Raw genomic sequence first — 13510 nt, 5'->3', positions numbered from 1 at the left:
GGCGTCCTGTTGTGTTGCTGTTGGAAGCATTAAAATACCGCCCTGGCTTCAGGGTGCCCGCCGAAGGCCCACGCAGCAGGCCCGGCAGCGGCCCCTGGGTCCGCTCCGCTCTCCCCTGAAGGTTGTCCTCCACTGCGGCCGAAACACAACCGTCAACCTGTCGCTCAGACCATTTTCTGTCCACAGCCTTCGGTGGCGTCCCAGAGCCAGGGCTTGTGTAGGCCTCGAGGCCCTCACCTCCGAGCTGTCCTCTGCCCTGTCCCCGTGCTCCTGCTCTGACCGCCTGGCCTTCCCGACCTCGAACATGCCGAGCGCCGTCCACTGCATCCCCGGGTCCCCGCCTGGTCGCTGCCGCTGTTCCTCCAGGTGTCCTCAGGCGCCCCTCACCAGAGGGCTGCTCCGTCCGCCGCGTGGCAGCCGTGGCCCTGCCGCCCCGCCCTGCTTTCGCTGCTCTGACGGCGCGTGGCCGCCTCCGGGCTTTGCTCGCCCGGCTGCTCCGTGGCCGCCTCCAGAGCCGCCTCCGGGGAGCGGAACCCTCTCGCTTCCTGTGCTCCGTGAGTGCGTGTCGTGTGGCTGTGAGAAGCGGGGTCAGTGTCCCGTCTGGGACACTGCCTGGCCTTTGAATGTTCAGCTCAGCGCGCTCGCGCGGTTCCAGCCCTCTGCTCCCTCAGCTCCCTGTGAGTCCCTGTCGTTCGGTGTGCGCGGAGCTGGCCCTGCGGCAGTGAGCCAGGCAGACGCTTCCTCCTGGGGCCCACCCGCGAGGGGAGCGGGCGGGGAGCGGTGCGTGAGAAGGCAAGGCACTTACAGACGTGCGGAGCGCCCGGAGGGTGTGAAAGGAGGGCCATGAAACCAGACGAGTGGCCAGGAGGGCTGTGCCGGGCACCGCGGCCGGGGGAGTCCTGGCGGGGACGTTTAAGCTGAGCAGGGAAGGAAGAGAAAGACCCAGCCATTCTGAGAAACGGAGGCAGTGCTCCTTGGCTGCAGGAATTGCACGTGGCCTGAGGCAAGATAGAGCCAGAGATGTTCTAGTACATGTCGGAGAGCCGGCGTGGCTGCCGCCTGGGTGGACACCACGGCCTGGAGAGGCAGCCAGTGGCTTTCACTCCAGGTTTCTCCAGTGCAGTGCAGAGCCCCTGAGGGTTTAAGCAGGGAGAGGGACCTGCATTTTTAAAGAATTCCTGTGATTGCTGTGCAGAGAATGGATTGTAACAGGAACTGTGACAACACGCTTTCTCATCACTTAGGACTGTCTCCTATTCGCAGACAGAATTTTGAAATCTCCCTAGCCCTTGGCAACCACCATTTTTCTGTCTCTGTGAATTCAACTAGTCTAGGTGCCTCGTATAAGTGGACTCATGCAGTATTTGTCTTTTTGTGACCGGCTTCTTTCTCTTAGCACAGCGTCCTCAAAGTTCCCCGTGTTGCAGCTGTGTCAGAATTGTCTTCCTTTTTAAGGCTGAATAGCGTTCCATTGTGTGGATGCGGCGCATCTTATTTATCCACCATCCCTCGACGGACACCTGGGTTGCCTCCACCTCACGGCTATTGGGTATAATGCTGCTGTGCACACGGAGCAACAAATGTCTGTTCGAGTCCCTGCTTTCAGTTTTTTGGGTATTACCTAGGAGTGGAATCACAGGATCATGTGCTAGTTCTATTTTTAATTTTTTGAGGAACCGCTAGACTTTCCCACAGTGGCTGCACCGTTTTACTTCCCGCTAACAGTACACACGGGTTCCAGTTTCTCCACATCCTTGCTAACACTTATTATTTTCTTTTCTTATAGTAGCCATCCTAATGGGTGTGAGGTGTCATCTCAGTGTGGTTTTGATTTGCATTTCAGAAATCTGAAACTTAGGAAGTGTTTAAAGAAAGGAATACGGGGCGTCTATCTACCAGGCCAGAGTGGGCACAGGTGGATCCTTTAGGAAGCTTTGCCGGGGTCCTGGTGAGAGGGTGGTGGCCTGGCTAGGACGGTGGCCGAGGAGCTGGGAGAAGCGATGCCTTTCACTGTTTCCCTTCTCTGTTCAGTGCAGGTCAGTGAGCACTGAGCTCCTGCTACAGGCCAGGTGCCGTGCTGGTCTTCAGGGCGGTAAAGGTGAGCAAGAGAGGCAGCCTGGTGGAGTGCAGGGGTTCTCACAGGTCTGGGTCTCAGGATTCATTACACTGTTACAAAACATTGAGGCTCCCGAAGAGCTTTCCATGCCTCAGTTTGCTCGTATGTAAAATGGATATAAGTACCTACCTCAATGGTTATTATGAGAATTAAATAAGTATATATTTGTAAAGTTTTTAGAACATTGCTGGAAGATAGTTCAGTGCTCCATCAGTGTTTCTTAAATAAATATGACCTAATCCTTTCTTTTAAGGGGTTTAATCTAGTTAAGTAGATAAACAACTTCAGGGTTTTATAGAAGTTCATTGTTAGCTGTATTTGTAGCAGGGACACAGGAAGGGGCTTCTGAACTCCAGGGTTAAGAATCAGGATGTTCATGGTTGTCTGAATAGTAAAAGGAGCAGGTTTTCTACAGTGTAGAATGACAGCTTCTTAGTTCAGATGAGGTCCCTCCCTGTTAGTGTTTGTCATAATTTAAGTTGCCATCTTACTTGTAATAGAAAGAGGTGAGCAGCCTGGTTGGTTTGCTTCACTGATGCCTGCTTGGAGCCAGAAGCCTTATCATTGTCAGGTATTCTCCAGGCCTGGGACAGCAGGTGGTCAGTGAGAGTTTATTGACTGGTTATGAATTTAATGACTCAAAACGTGGGGGAAACAGTTCTTTGATGTACTGGAATTTTGTGGACATATTTATAATCTCTTCATAACTCTGGGATATTAGTATAAGGAAGTTGTAGATTATATTTTTATTGAAATTAATAAAAACCTAATCATTCTGCTCTTGAAAGTGATAGTAAAATTTGTGTCTTCGTATACCTTGTTACTTTCTGTCATTGTTTTAGTGAGTTAAATTGGACATTTATTTTTGATCTCACCTACTTACTCACCAAGGTATGTAGTTTTATGAAAATAACCAACAAGTGTTAGTGTGTTTAAAAGTAGTATGTTAATTGTAAATTCATATTAGTCAAGAAAGTGTGATAAACAGAGATAAGATGCAATTTTTATTTACTTATATCTTATGTGTGTGTATGTGTATGAAAATGTGTTTATTCTACCTTCACATCTAATTTAAAATTTGGTTTGGGGTAGGATTTAGGATTTAAAATAATTTTTAAGATACAATTTTTAAAAAGTGAGGTGGTAGCTTGCAGAAATACTGGGATGCCAAGTTATTGTCTCAAATGGGCACTTTTTTCTCAAGTCGTACTTAGTTGTTCAGCTTTAGTGTGGTTCTTGATAACATTAATGTTCTCGGGCGGACTTGTATTGCTGCTGTTTACCTATAGTGTCCTTTCCCCCACCCGTAGATCCGACGGAGGCGCCTTGCTCGACTTGCTGGTGGACAGACCTCCCAACCGACCACCCCGCTCACCTCTCCCCAGAGAGAAAACCCTCCCGGGCCTCCTATAGCAGCATCAGCCCCAGGCCCCTCCCAGAGCCTTGGTCTCAATGTCCACAACATGACCCCAGCTACCTCCCCAATTGGTGCATCAGGTAAGCCTTCCCTTCATACCTGAGGCGTGTTTATCATTCTCTCACAGCTTTTTATTAAGCTTACAATGTGACATTTTCACAGCAGGGTAAATAAATTGTAGAGCAACTCTTTAAAATCCTGCAAGCAGTCGTTTGAAATTTAAGATCATTGCCGCGTGCTTTATTAAAGTCTATTCATTTGATAGTGATCTGTTAAGACTAATTGTTTTCCTTTCCATAACTTATCCTTTTTTCCAAACAGGTCAGGTTCTATCTTTGATAGCACAGTGATTAAGGCTACATGTGGTTCTGCTGATTTGATGAGTTGATGCTTTTCAGATAAAATAATCTGAAAATGCAAGATTGGAATAACGGTCAAAGTAACAGGCCTCTAATTACTTTGGCATAGAATTCTTTCTCTGAATTTTCACGGTATAAAAGTTTTCCTGGTATGATGTTTTAGGACTGTCTCATTGACAATTATTTAGCTATTGTAAAGGTTTATTTCTTTATAATTAATGAGTTCCTGGTTGATATCTAGGAGTATCTTTGTTGGGAAACAACAATAATGACTCATATTTGAAAATATCTGTCCTTTCTCTAAATGAACATTTCTATCAAACAACAACGATTACCATTCTAATAATTATAATTACTTAGGATTCTAATTATGAGAAAGCAGGTGTGAAGAGACGTTTTCATCGTCAGTCATCTCATCTCATAATGAACGCGCAGTTTTGGTTCTGCCGTCGTTTCGTGCACTCGCCCTTAGTCCTCTCTGAATAACCTGTCTTGTCTAGGCTGACTTGTCAATTAAAAGTGTTTACAGAGTTTCTGTTGCTGTAACTCTTGCTAGATATCATTGTAGCCTCCTCCTTATGTAAATATAAATGCTCTCCTTATGTAAATATAAATGCTCATACATAATTCTGTTAATTATAAAAGCAAGAGCAGTTCAAACATCAGTTAGTAATAAACAGTGCCTTTGCCTGAAATGTCTCCTCTGAACACCTTTGAGAAGCTGTGCTGGTCCTCCGATAGGGGAAGGGTTCGGGATTCCAGTTGTGCTTTTATCTTTTCCTTGGAAACAGTGCTGCTGGTCTCACCATGGTGTGTGGTCGTCGTGTGCCCCCCCCCCCCCGGAGTGCTACAAATTGTCCAGGGAGACTGGTTTGATGGGGAGGCTCACTGCACCAGCACAGGTCGGCAGGAGACCAGGACTGTGTGCTCCTGCACGCCCCCTGCCGCTCCTGGTCGCACGCAGCACGCTGTCCACTTGGGACCACCAGCAGCAATCTCAGCATGCTGCTTATGCAGTGAAACAGAGCTAGAGAAAACCTGGAACCACGCTGTCTCCTTCCCGATTCATGATCACAAACTCAAGTGGACCCTTAGCAGTGGTAGGGGTCGTGCCATATTTCCTGGGGTCCTCTCCCATTCTGCTGATTATTCCATACCCCCTGCAGTCTGCAGCTTTGCTTTCCACGCGCACTCTCAGCTGTTGGCCTGCTTCTCGTTCACGGAGAAAACCTGCGGCCAACCCTCCTGAAGCTCCCATCATTGCATCCCCTACCTGCCTAGATGTGTGGCCAGTTCTGGTTATGTTTGCACTGTGCCCGCCCTTGTCGCAGGCCTGCCCTGGACTCCAGCTCCTCCCACCTGCTCAGGGCTGTTGCCCCACAGTCCTGTTTCTCTTGCTTCGTCAGGCTTTCTAGCTCAAGTGGGAAACTTTGATTTTTTTAATAGCCATTATACATGCTGCTTCTTCTCTCATCATGGGAAAAAATAAAAAGGAACTCTTGCCCTGGCCAGGTGGCTTAGTTGGCTGTAGTGTTGTCCTGTGCACCAAAAGGTTGCGGGTTCAGTTCCCAGTCAGGGCACATACCTAGGTTGTGGGTTTTGTCCCTGGTCGAGGCACATATGAGGGGCAGTCGATCAATGTTTCACACCAGTGTTTCTCTGTCCCATCCTCCCTGTCCAAAATCGATAAACATATCTTCAGGTTCTGGACCGAGTGGCCTGTGCCCACTTGCCTCCCTCTGTCTCACATCCTCTGCTGAATCAGCTCCCTCAGGTGAGGCCTCTCATGGTCCAAGTCACCGTCGGATCTGAGCTGTCAGCCTCCCTTGACGTGGCTTTGGCCCGTTTTACTTGAAAGGCTTTCTCCTCTTGTCTTCCAGAACATGCCCTCCTGGTTTCCTCCTATCTCTATTCCTTCTTGGTTCTCTGGGTAGTTCTCTATTTCCCTGGCCTCTGAATGTTAGGGTGCCAAGGCTCAATAGTGAACCTCTCATCCTTTCCTGTGTTGGTTCTCTTACTGATTCATCTGGTTTCCCAGCTTTAATTACTGTCTCTGACGTGATGACTCCTACGTTTGTCTCTCTAGCTTGGACCTGTTCCTTGAGCCTCAGACACAAACATCGTCTAACAGGCATCTCGCAGTTAATGTGTCCACAGTGGAACTCCTGATGTTTTCTCACACGCCATTCTCTCCCAGACCCTGTCCCAATAAATGATAACTCTTTTTTTTTCTGGTTGCTTAAGCCTAAATCATCTGCTCTGTTTACCTCCTATTCTGGTTCAGGGTCTGAAACTCTTTCTCCAAAGGGCTAGATAGAAAATAATTTTTGCTTTGAAGGCCCAGCTGTTCTCTGCCTTGTGGCACAAAAGCAGCCACAGATGATATGTAAATGAAGGCGTGTGGCTGTGTTCCAGTAAAGCTTTATTTAGTGAGTCAGATGTGGCCTATGGACTAGCTTTGCTGGCCCCTGCCTGCTCTAGGTCCATCAGCAAAATAGAACCTGACCAGATTCTCACCACCTCACCTCACCTGTCTGCTGCCACCCAGGTCCAGGGCACCGGCATATCCTGCCTGGATTGCTGGAGTGGCCTCCTCACTGCTCTCTCTCGCCCACCCTGGCTTCACCAGTGTTCTCAGTGTGAGCCAGTGGGTCCCACTGAAGCATAAGTCCCACGTCACACAACAGCAGTGTCAGTTTCACAGCAGGCTCATTCGGTTGCCCTCACACACGAGCAGGAAGGCTTGGACAGGTCTCAGTAGTTTGTTCTAGGCAGTGCGCCTCTGTGCTGTGAAGTCCTAATCATGTTTCTCACATAATCACCATTATTCATAATCACAAACAGGTAGATATTATTAGCCATGTTCTTGGCAGGTTGGATAAACAAATTTTCGTGAATTTATTAAATAAACAAGTTTAAACAGAACAAAACAGAAAACAAACCCCTCATAAGACAGGCCATGTCAGTTCTCTGTTCAGAACTCTGCATTCGCTCCCTGCCTTACCCAGAATGAATGAATGAATGAATGAATGAATGAATGAATGAATGAATGAATGAATGAATGTCAGTCCTCACCACTGCCTGGGCTGAGTGTGACCCCACCTGCTGCTGCTCTGACCTCCTCGCTCACCACTCTTCTTACTCCCTGTGTTCCAGCTATGCTGACTTCCCTGCTGTTCCGGAACATTCCAGGCATGGTCCCTATTTGGAGCCTTTATTTTTGCCATATCTGTGTCTAGAATGCTTGTGCCCTAAAATCCATGAGGCTTTTTTTGCTTATTTCTCCAGATGTTGATTTGTCACTTTCTAAGTAACACCTTCTTTGGCCGCCCTGTCTAAAAGCACAACCTCTGTCCAACATGGATACTTTTTCTTGAGCTCTTATTGCCAGCTTAAAGAAAAGAAATCTTGCCCGGCCGGTGTGGCTCAGTGGTTGAGTGTTGACCTGTGAACCAGGAGGTCATGGTTCAATTCCTGGTCAGGGCACATGCCTGTGTTGTGAGCTCGATCCCCAGTAGGGGGCGTGCAGGAGGCAGATAATCAGTGACTCATCATTGATGTTTCTGTCTCTCTCCCTTCCTCTCTCTGAAATCAATAAAGATAAACTTAAAAGAAAAGAAGAGAAATCCCAAGGGGATATAACTCTGTGTGTGTGTGTGTGTGTGTGTGTGTGTGTGTGTGTGTGTGTGTGTGTGTGTGTGTGTAAAAAAGGGAATATCATTCAGGAAATACTTCAGTATTAGGAGGACAATCTTATAGAACTAAAACCCTATTTTTAAAAAAATTCTGGCTTTCCCACACAGAATGCATTTTACTTTTAACAAGCTCTTATTAGTCATAAAAGTTTGGAAAGCTGCCATCTGGAAAGTTGTAATTCCTATTTTATTAAGCAGACATTGCTCTCTCTATTCTTTGTTATACATACCCTCACTTTTAAAAAAAATTTTTTAACTTGATATGTAGAGATTTCACTCATATTCTATAAGAGGATCAGAGGTTTTGTTTGTGTTTTAATTCTTTAATGTCTGGCTTTATGGACATGAAGGGGGGTGGATCTGTATTCCTTAAAGCTTGGCTTCCTGACAGCGATTTCTCAAGTTAGGGATGGGAGAGGTTAAAGACAAAAAAAAAAAAGCACATGTATGTGGTTTGAGAGCAAAGTGGAATTTTGTACAATTGCTTTGATTCGTTTTTACTCGTGATATTTAATTCATATTGATTCTAAATAAAGTCAGAGATACCACCTGTTTTTTAAGTTTCAGAAGGAGTGGGGTCACATGGTTTGTAGAGATCGAGGAACACTAGTAAACATAATTAATTCTCAGGAGAATTGCCCCACTTGACCCAGGATGTGAAGATCATGTGGAGGCTTCAGGAAAAAGAGGATTCAGATGATCTCCTTGATGTCTTATAAAAACATTGCAGCCCTGGCTGGTGTTGCTCAGTTGGTTGAGCGTCATCTCATGCACCAAAAGGTTGCCGGTTCGATTCCAGGTCAGGCCACATGCCCAGGTTGTGGTCTTAGTCCCCAGTAGGGCGCATGCAGGAGGCAGCTGATCAATGTTTCTCTCCCTCCCTTTCTCTTCTTCTCTCTATAACATCAATAAAAACATTGTTTTAAAAAGAGCACTCAAGAAGCGTTAGTTATTATTATTATTTTAAAAACATTGTAAATGCAGTATATTAAACTACGTGGAACACTCTGGCACTGTATTACTATAGGATTATTGTACACAGAGTTCCTGTAGTATGCTACAGGTTACAAAAACCGTTTTTTAAACATCTTGTTGTAATTATCAGTTTAATTTTATTTAACCCTCACCTGAGGATATTTTTTCCATTGCTTTTCAGAGAGAGTGGAAAGGAGGGAGGGAGAGAGAGAGAAAAAAAAGAAACATCAATGTGAGAGAGACACATTGATTGGTTGCCTCCTGCATGCGTCCTACTGGAGCTGGGGATGGAGCCTGCAACTGAGGTCCATGCCCATGACTAGAATCAAACCCGGGACCCTTCAGCCCGCAGGCTGATGCTCTAACGACTGAGCCAAACCAGCCAGGGCCAGTTTAATTTTAGAACTGGTTTTATCAGGTACACATTTTAAAGCTGCTTAATTGCTGTCCCATAAAAATTGTTGAACTTTATTATTGATTCATTTTCATTAAAAAATTGTTGGACCTTTCATTGTGATAGGTAAACTAATATTTTCCTAAGGACATCATTGATGCTTTATGATTATATTCAATAAATATTTATTGAGAACTTATTTTGTGTTACACTTCTTGAATTAATGAATTTAAAGTTTCAGAAGCTTCTTTCAGAATTTTCACTACATTAGATGTTTTCCGTATTTCATTTGAGTCTACTTAGGAATACCGAAAATTGAGTTTCTCTTTTCCTTCCTGAGTCCTCCAGAAGTTTTAATAAATAGGTACTTGTTAACACCTATCAGGAATGCATAAATGTTTTATAATATTCTTCAGTGAAGAGACATTAATGGGTGACAACTTTCTTCGAATGCTGGGATGGTTACAACATTATCCACTTGGTGGTAGTTTCAGCTGCAACTGGTAACTAGAGTTTTACTTTTTTTAAAATGTAAGTTTCACTTATCTTTCAGTACAATAGGTATTTATTTTTAAAAGTACTTGTAAATGGATATTCAGAGAGTTAAAGTAAATTTTAAGTTCTATGAAAAACATAGTTTTGAAGACATTGATGAGAAAGCTGCCCCTGTACTCATGGCTGTGATTCACTGTGCTGTAAGCGCCATGAGGACAAGGACAATGTCAGGTTATTTATTTCCCTTAGCTGCCACGGATAAGATATTTACTCAATAAGTGAATTGATCTATATTTAAGGACATAGCTTAGATGGGTCTGTTTGCATGTTTTCAACATTTTATTGTGAAATTTTTAAGCATACAGCAGAGTTGAAAGAATTTTACAATGAACACCCAAATACCCACCATCTACATTCTACCATTAACATTTTAGTGCATTTGCTTCATCACACATCTCTACATCTTATCTCTCTATGTTCATTCATTAATGTATGTTATTTTTGGTACATTTCAAGGGTTTTTCTGGCCAGTGATGGAGGCTGATTTGTATTGCGGGATCATAGTTTAAATTGGTGAAAGAGAAGGTGATGAGGAATCAGTTTTAGGTAATAGGTATAGCTCTCTATCTCATGTGACGCATATGGATAAGGTATGACTTCTTGCTAATGTGTCTATGATTAAAATATTATTTTTGCATTTAGTGTAAGTTTTTGATAGAAATTCTTTAGGTACTGACTGTCCCAATGGTATGAATACCAACTGTGTATGTTCACTGCTGTTATTACAAGTAGCTTTAATGTTCTTTCACATGAGACTTAATCTTCATTTCTTTCTCTGACTAGGAGTAGCCCATCGAAGCCAGAGCAGTGAAGGAGTCAGTTCTCTCAGCAGCTCGCCCTCCAATAGCCTTGAAACCCAATCTCAGTCTCTCTCGCGTTCCCAGAGCATGGATATCGACGGTGTCTCTTGTGAGAAAAGGTAGAGTAAGCCAATTTTCCAATAAACTATTTTATGGAAAGGGAAAGATCCATTCACTTTAGTGTCTAGTCCATTAGTCTCAAATGCCAGCCCAGAGATTCGTGCCAGTCCATAGCATATTAGAGCTAAGTTTATTAAATTTAAAGGTCTCTGTATTATTCTGAAGTGTTCTTTATACCTTTTTATGTTTTTGGTGTTGAAATGTGTTTTGTGAAATAATGATATAGGTGGTAAGAAATGTTTTTAGTGTTTAAATGTCTTTATAAATACAAAGTTGGCATATTTGTCAGTCCCTAAATATATCTTCAAAGTTTTACTGATCAGTAAAAATTAAAAATATGGAAGGGTACAGACAAGTGAGCCAAACAGCCTCAGAGCTCCATGAGGATCAGGGTGTCCTAGAGCAGAGCCTTCCTGTGCTGCGAGTGTGCCATGACTAGGTGATAGAGTGGCTGAGGTGTTGATTTCCTTATTCCTCAAGCAAGCCAGACCCTCACCCCCACCCCCAGACCCATCTCCTGTGCCCTCAAGCTGCCCCCTCTGTTTATGCCATTGAGCCAGACAGGTACTATTTTCTGTGTGTGTTATGATGTGAAAAAGGTTGAGAAGCAGTGGAATAGAGCTTCAGTACTAGGTGGGGTTGGACTGAGGAACCAGATCAGAGATCACACACATTAGGCAAGAATTCAGGAAGGTCTGCCCTCTCAGAGAAAAGATCAAGTAGGAAAAAAATTAACCCCATAGAGTAAAAACAATTGTGTTCTTACTACCTTTGGTCTGAATGCATGTATTTTTTTTAAAGTCAAGTCAGCTTTGTGATTTCATGGTTAATAGGTAACTTTCATATGGGCTTAGCACCTAGATTAACACTATTGGTATAGTCTGAAAAACCTCAAGCTAAGAATTATCATATACAGTGAACCCATGTATCTAGCAGAAGAAAACATAAAACATCACATCTTCAGAGGATTTCCTTTGAAAAATTTTCAAGAAACGTGAACTCATGGTCAAAAATCACAAAACACAGTAGAAAAAAGCCACCATGACTAACAATCAACAGAATTAGTATCAACAGAATTATTTAACCTAGATATTTTAGGGTTTTGGAATTATCAGATACAGAATACAAATATGTATATTTAAATAAAAAGGGAATTGAAAACATAAGGGGCAAGTGACTATAAAAACAACCAAGCACATTTGTAAAAGAACCAAATACAATTTCTGGAAATGAAAAGATAAATCAAATCGAAAAGAGTTAAACAGAGGATTAGACATAGCTAAAGAGAGAATTAACAGACGGAATGATGGAACTGAAGAAATTACCCAGAGTACACCAAAAGAGAAAAAGATGAAAAAATATGAAGGAGATATAGAAGACACAGATTTAATATATATTTAATAGAAATATCCGTAGGAGAGTATAGAGAGACTTGGGGAGATTCCCCAGTTCTCTCCTTACTGCACATTTTTCCCTCTACTGGTTTGGAAGCCATTATCAAAAAAATAAATGGCTGAAATATAAAATAATATTGAATGTCAACTATAATTGAAAATAAAAATATAAATGACTGAGAATTTGTCTAGAGTAGATAAATGATATGCATCTTCAGATTCAGGAAGCCCAGCAACTCGAAAACAGGTTGAACAAAACAAAATTCATTTCTAGACATCTTTTACTAAAATTGCAGAATACCAAAGACAAAGACCTTTAAAGAAGTTGGAGAGAAAAGAGATTATCTACTAAAGAACAACAGACGTCTCAGTGATGGAAGGCAGAGGATGTTGGAATAATAGCATTAACTACTGAAAGAAAATAACCGTGGACTAGGAATTGTGTACCCTTGTGGAACGATCTTTTAAGAGCAAGGGTGAAATAAAGACATTTATAGATTTTAAAAATAACCAAACAACAACCTGATTAGCCTTCAACAAAAAGACACCCAACTTTTGACAGATGTAGTTAAGAAGGAAAATGATTTCTGAAATAATGTCTGAGATGCAAGAAGGAAGGATGAGTGAAGAAAATAGCGAATGTGGTAAATTTAAACAAACACTGCTGGTGTAAAGCAGTAACAACAGCGCAGACAATATTGGGGTGGGGTACAAAAACTGGATCTACACAGTGCTGGACCAAAATAACAGGTAAGCCAGGAGGAGGGTGATTCAAGCAAGCTCTAAGGTCCTTGTATACCTGAAAAAGGGGTAAAGATATTGGCCAACTTTTAGATTTTGAGTTAAGAATACTTGATTAAATTTCAAGGGTAGCCACTGAAAGAATGGAAATAGAGTGTATCTTCCAAACCAGTAAGAGGAAAGTATGGAACAGTGGTGAGGAGGTGGGAGGGTGGAGATAAGTCAGTTCAAAAAATAGGAAGGAAGAAACACAACTTTAAAAAAAAAGAGACAAATAGCACAAAATAAGATGGTAAAAAGAAATGAAAGTGTGTCAGTAGTTACAGTAAATCACAATGAAAGGCATAGGTTGGACTGAAAATAAAACAGAACCCAGCTTTGTCCTTGTTTGCAGAAGGAATGCCTGAAGCATTAGATTAGAGAAAAGTTAAAAGTAACAGAAAGAAGAAAGAAATACCAGGCAAATGCTAAACAAAAGAAAATTGGGGTAAGCACATTGATAAAGTAGACTTCAAGGCACAAAGTATTACTAGAAATAAGCACTATATAATGATAAATGTTTAGTTTACCTGTAGGATGTAACAGTTTCCACAGCGTATGTACTTAGTACTATACCAGCAACGTGTAATAAAGAAAATACTGACAGAACTAGAAGAAACTGGCACAGTCATAGCGGGAGAGTTTTGACATGTCTCTTTCATTTATCAGTAGATCAGAGAGAATAAATACGAGTCAGCATATGGACAGATTAAACAGCACAGCTAGCAAGCTTGATCTAATTGGAAGATACAGAACCTTGCACTCTACAGTTGCAGAATACACATTTTTTCCCTAATGCTCGTAGACTAAAAGTTTCAAGAGTCAGAACCATACAGGTCATGTTTTCTCACTAGTACATTAAGTTTGATCATTAATATAGGGGAAACAACTTTTTTAAAAACCCT

At 42.7% G+C, this 13510-nt stretch overlaps 1 protein-coding gene across 2 annotated transcripts in view; it reads left to right on the top strand.

Annotated features, from left to right (window-relative positions):
* Window positions 1-13510, top strand: part of UBE4B (ubiquitination factor E4B) — an 87334-nt gene that overhangs the window by 17904 nt on the left and 55920 nt on the right. For both annotated transcript variants that reach the window (XM_016214619.2, XM_016214618.2), the window contains exons 2-3: window positions 3427-3613; window positions 10295-10430. In XM_016214619.2, the coding sequence (XP_016070105.2) occupies window positions 3427-3613; window positions 10295-10430 (323 nt within the window). The remainder of the gene's footprint in view (window positions 1-3426; window positions 3614-10294; window positions 10431-13510) is intronic.

The sequence above is a fragment of the Miniopterus natalensis genome, chromosome 9 (assembly GCF_054644295.1).
Source record: "Miniopterus natalensis isolate mMinNat1 chromosome 9, mMinNat1.hap1, whole genome shotgun sequence".
In the NCBI taxonomy this organism is placed as follows: domain Eukaryota; kingdom Metazoa; phylum Chordata; class Mammalia; order Chiroptera; family Miniopteridae; genus Miniopterus; species Miniopterus natalensis.
Note: the sequence above shows the minus strand (reverse complement) of the source record. Positions and strands in the feature narration are given on the sequence as shown.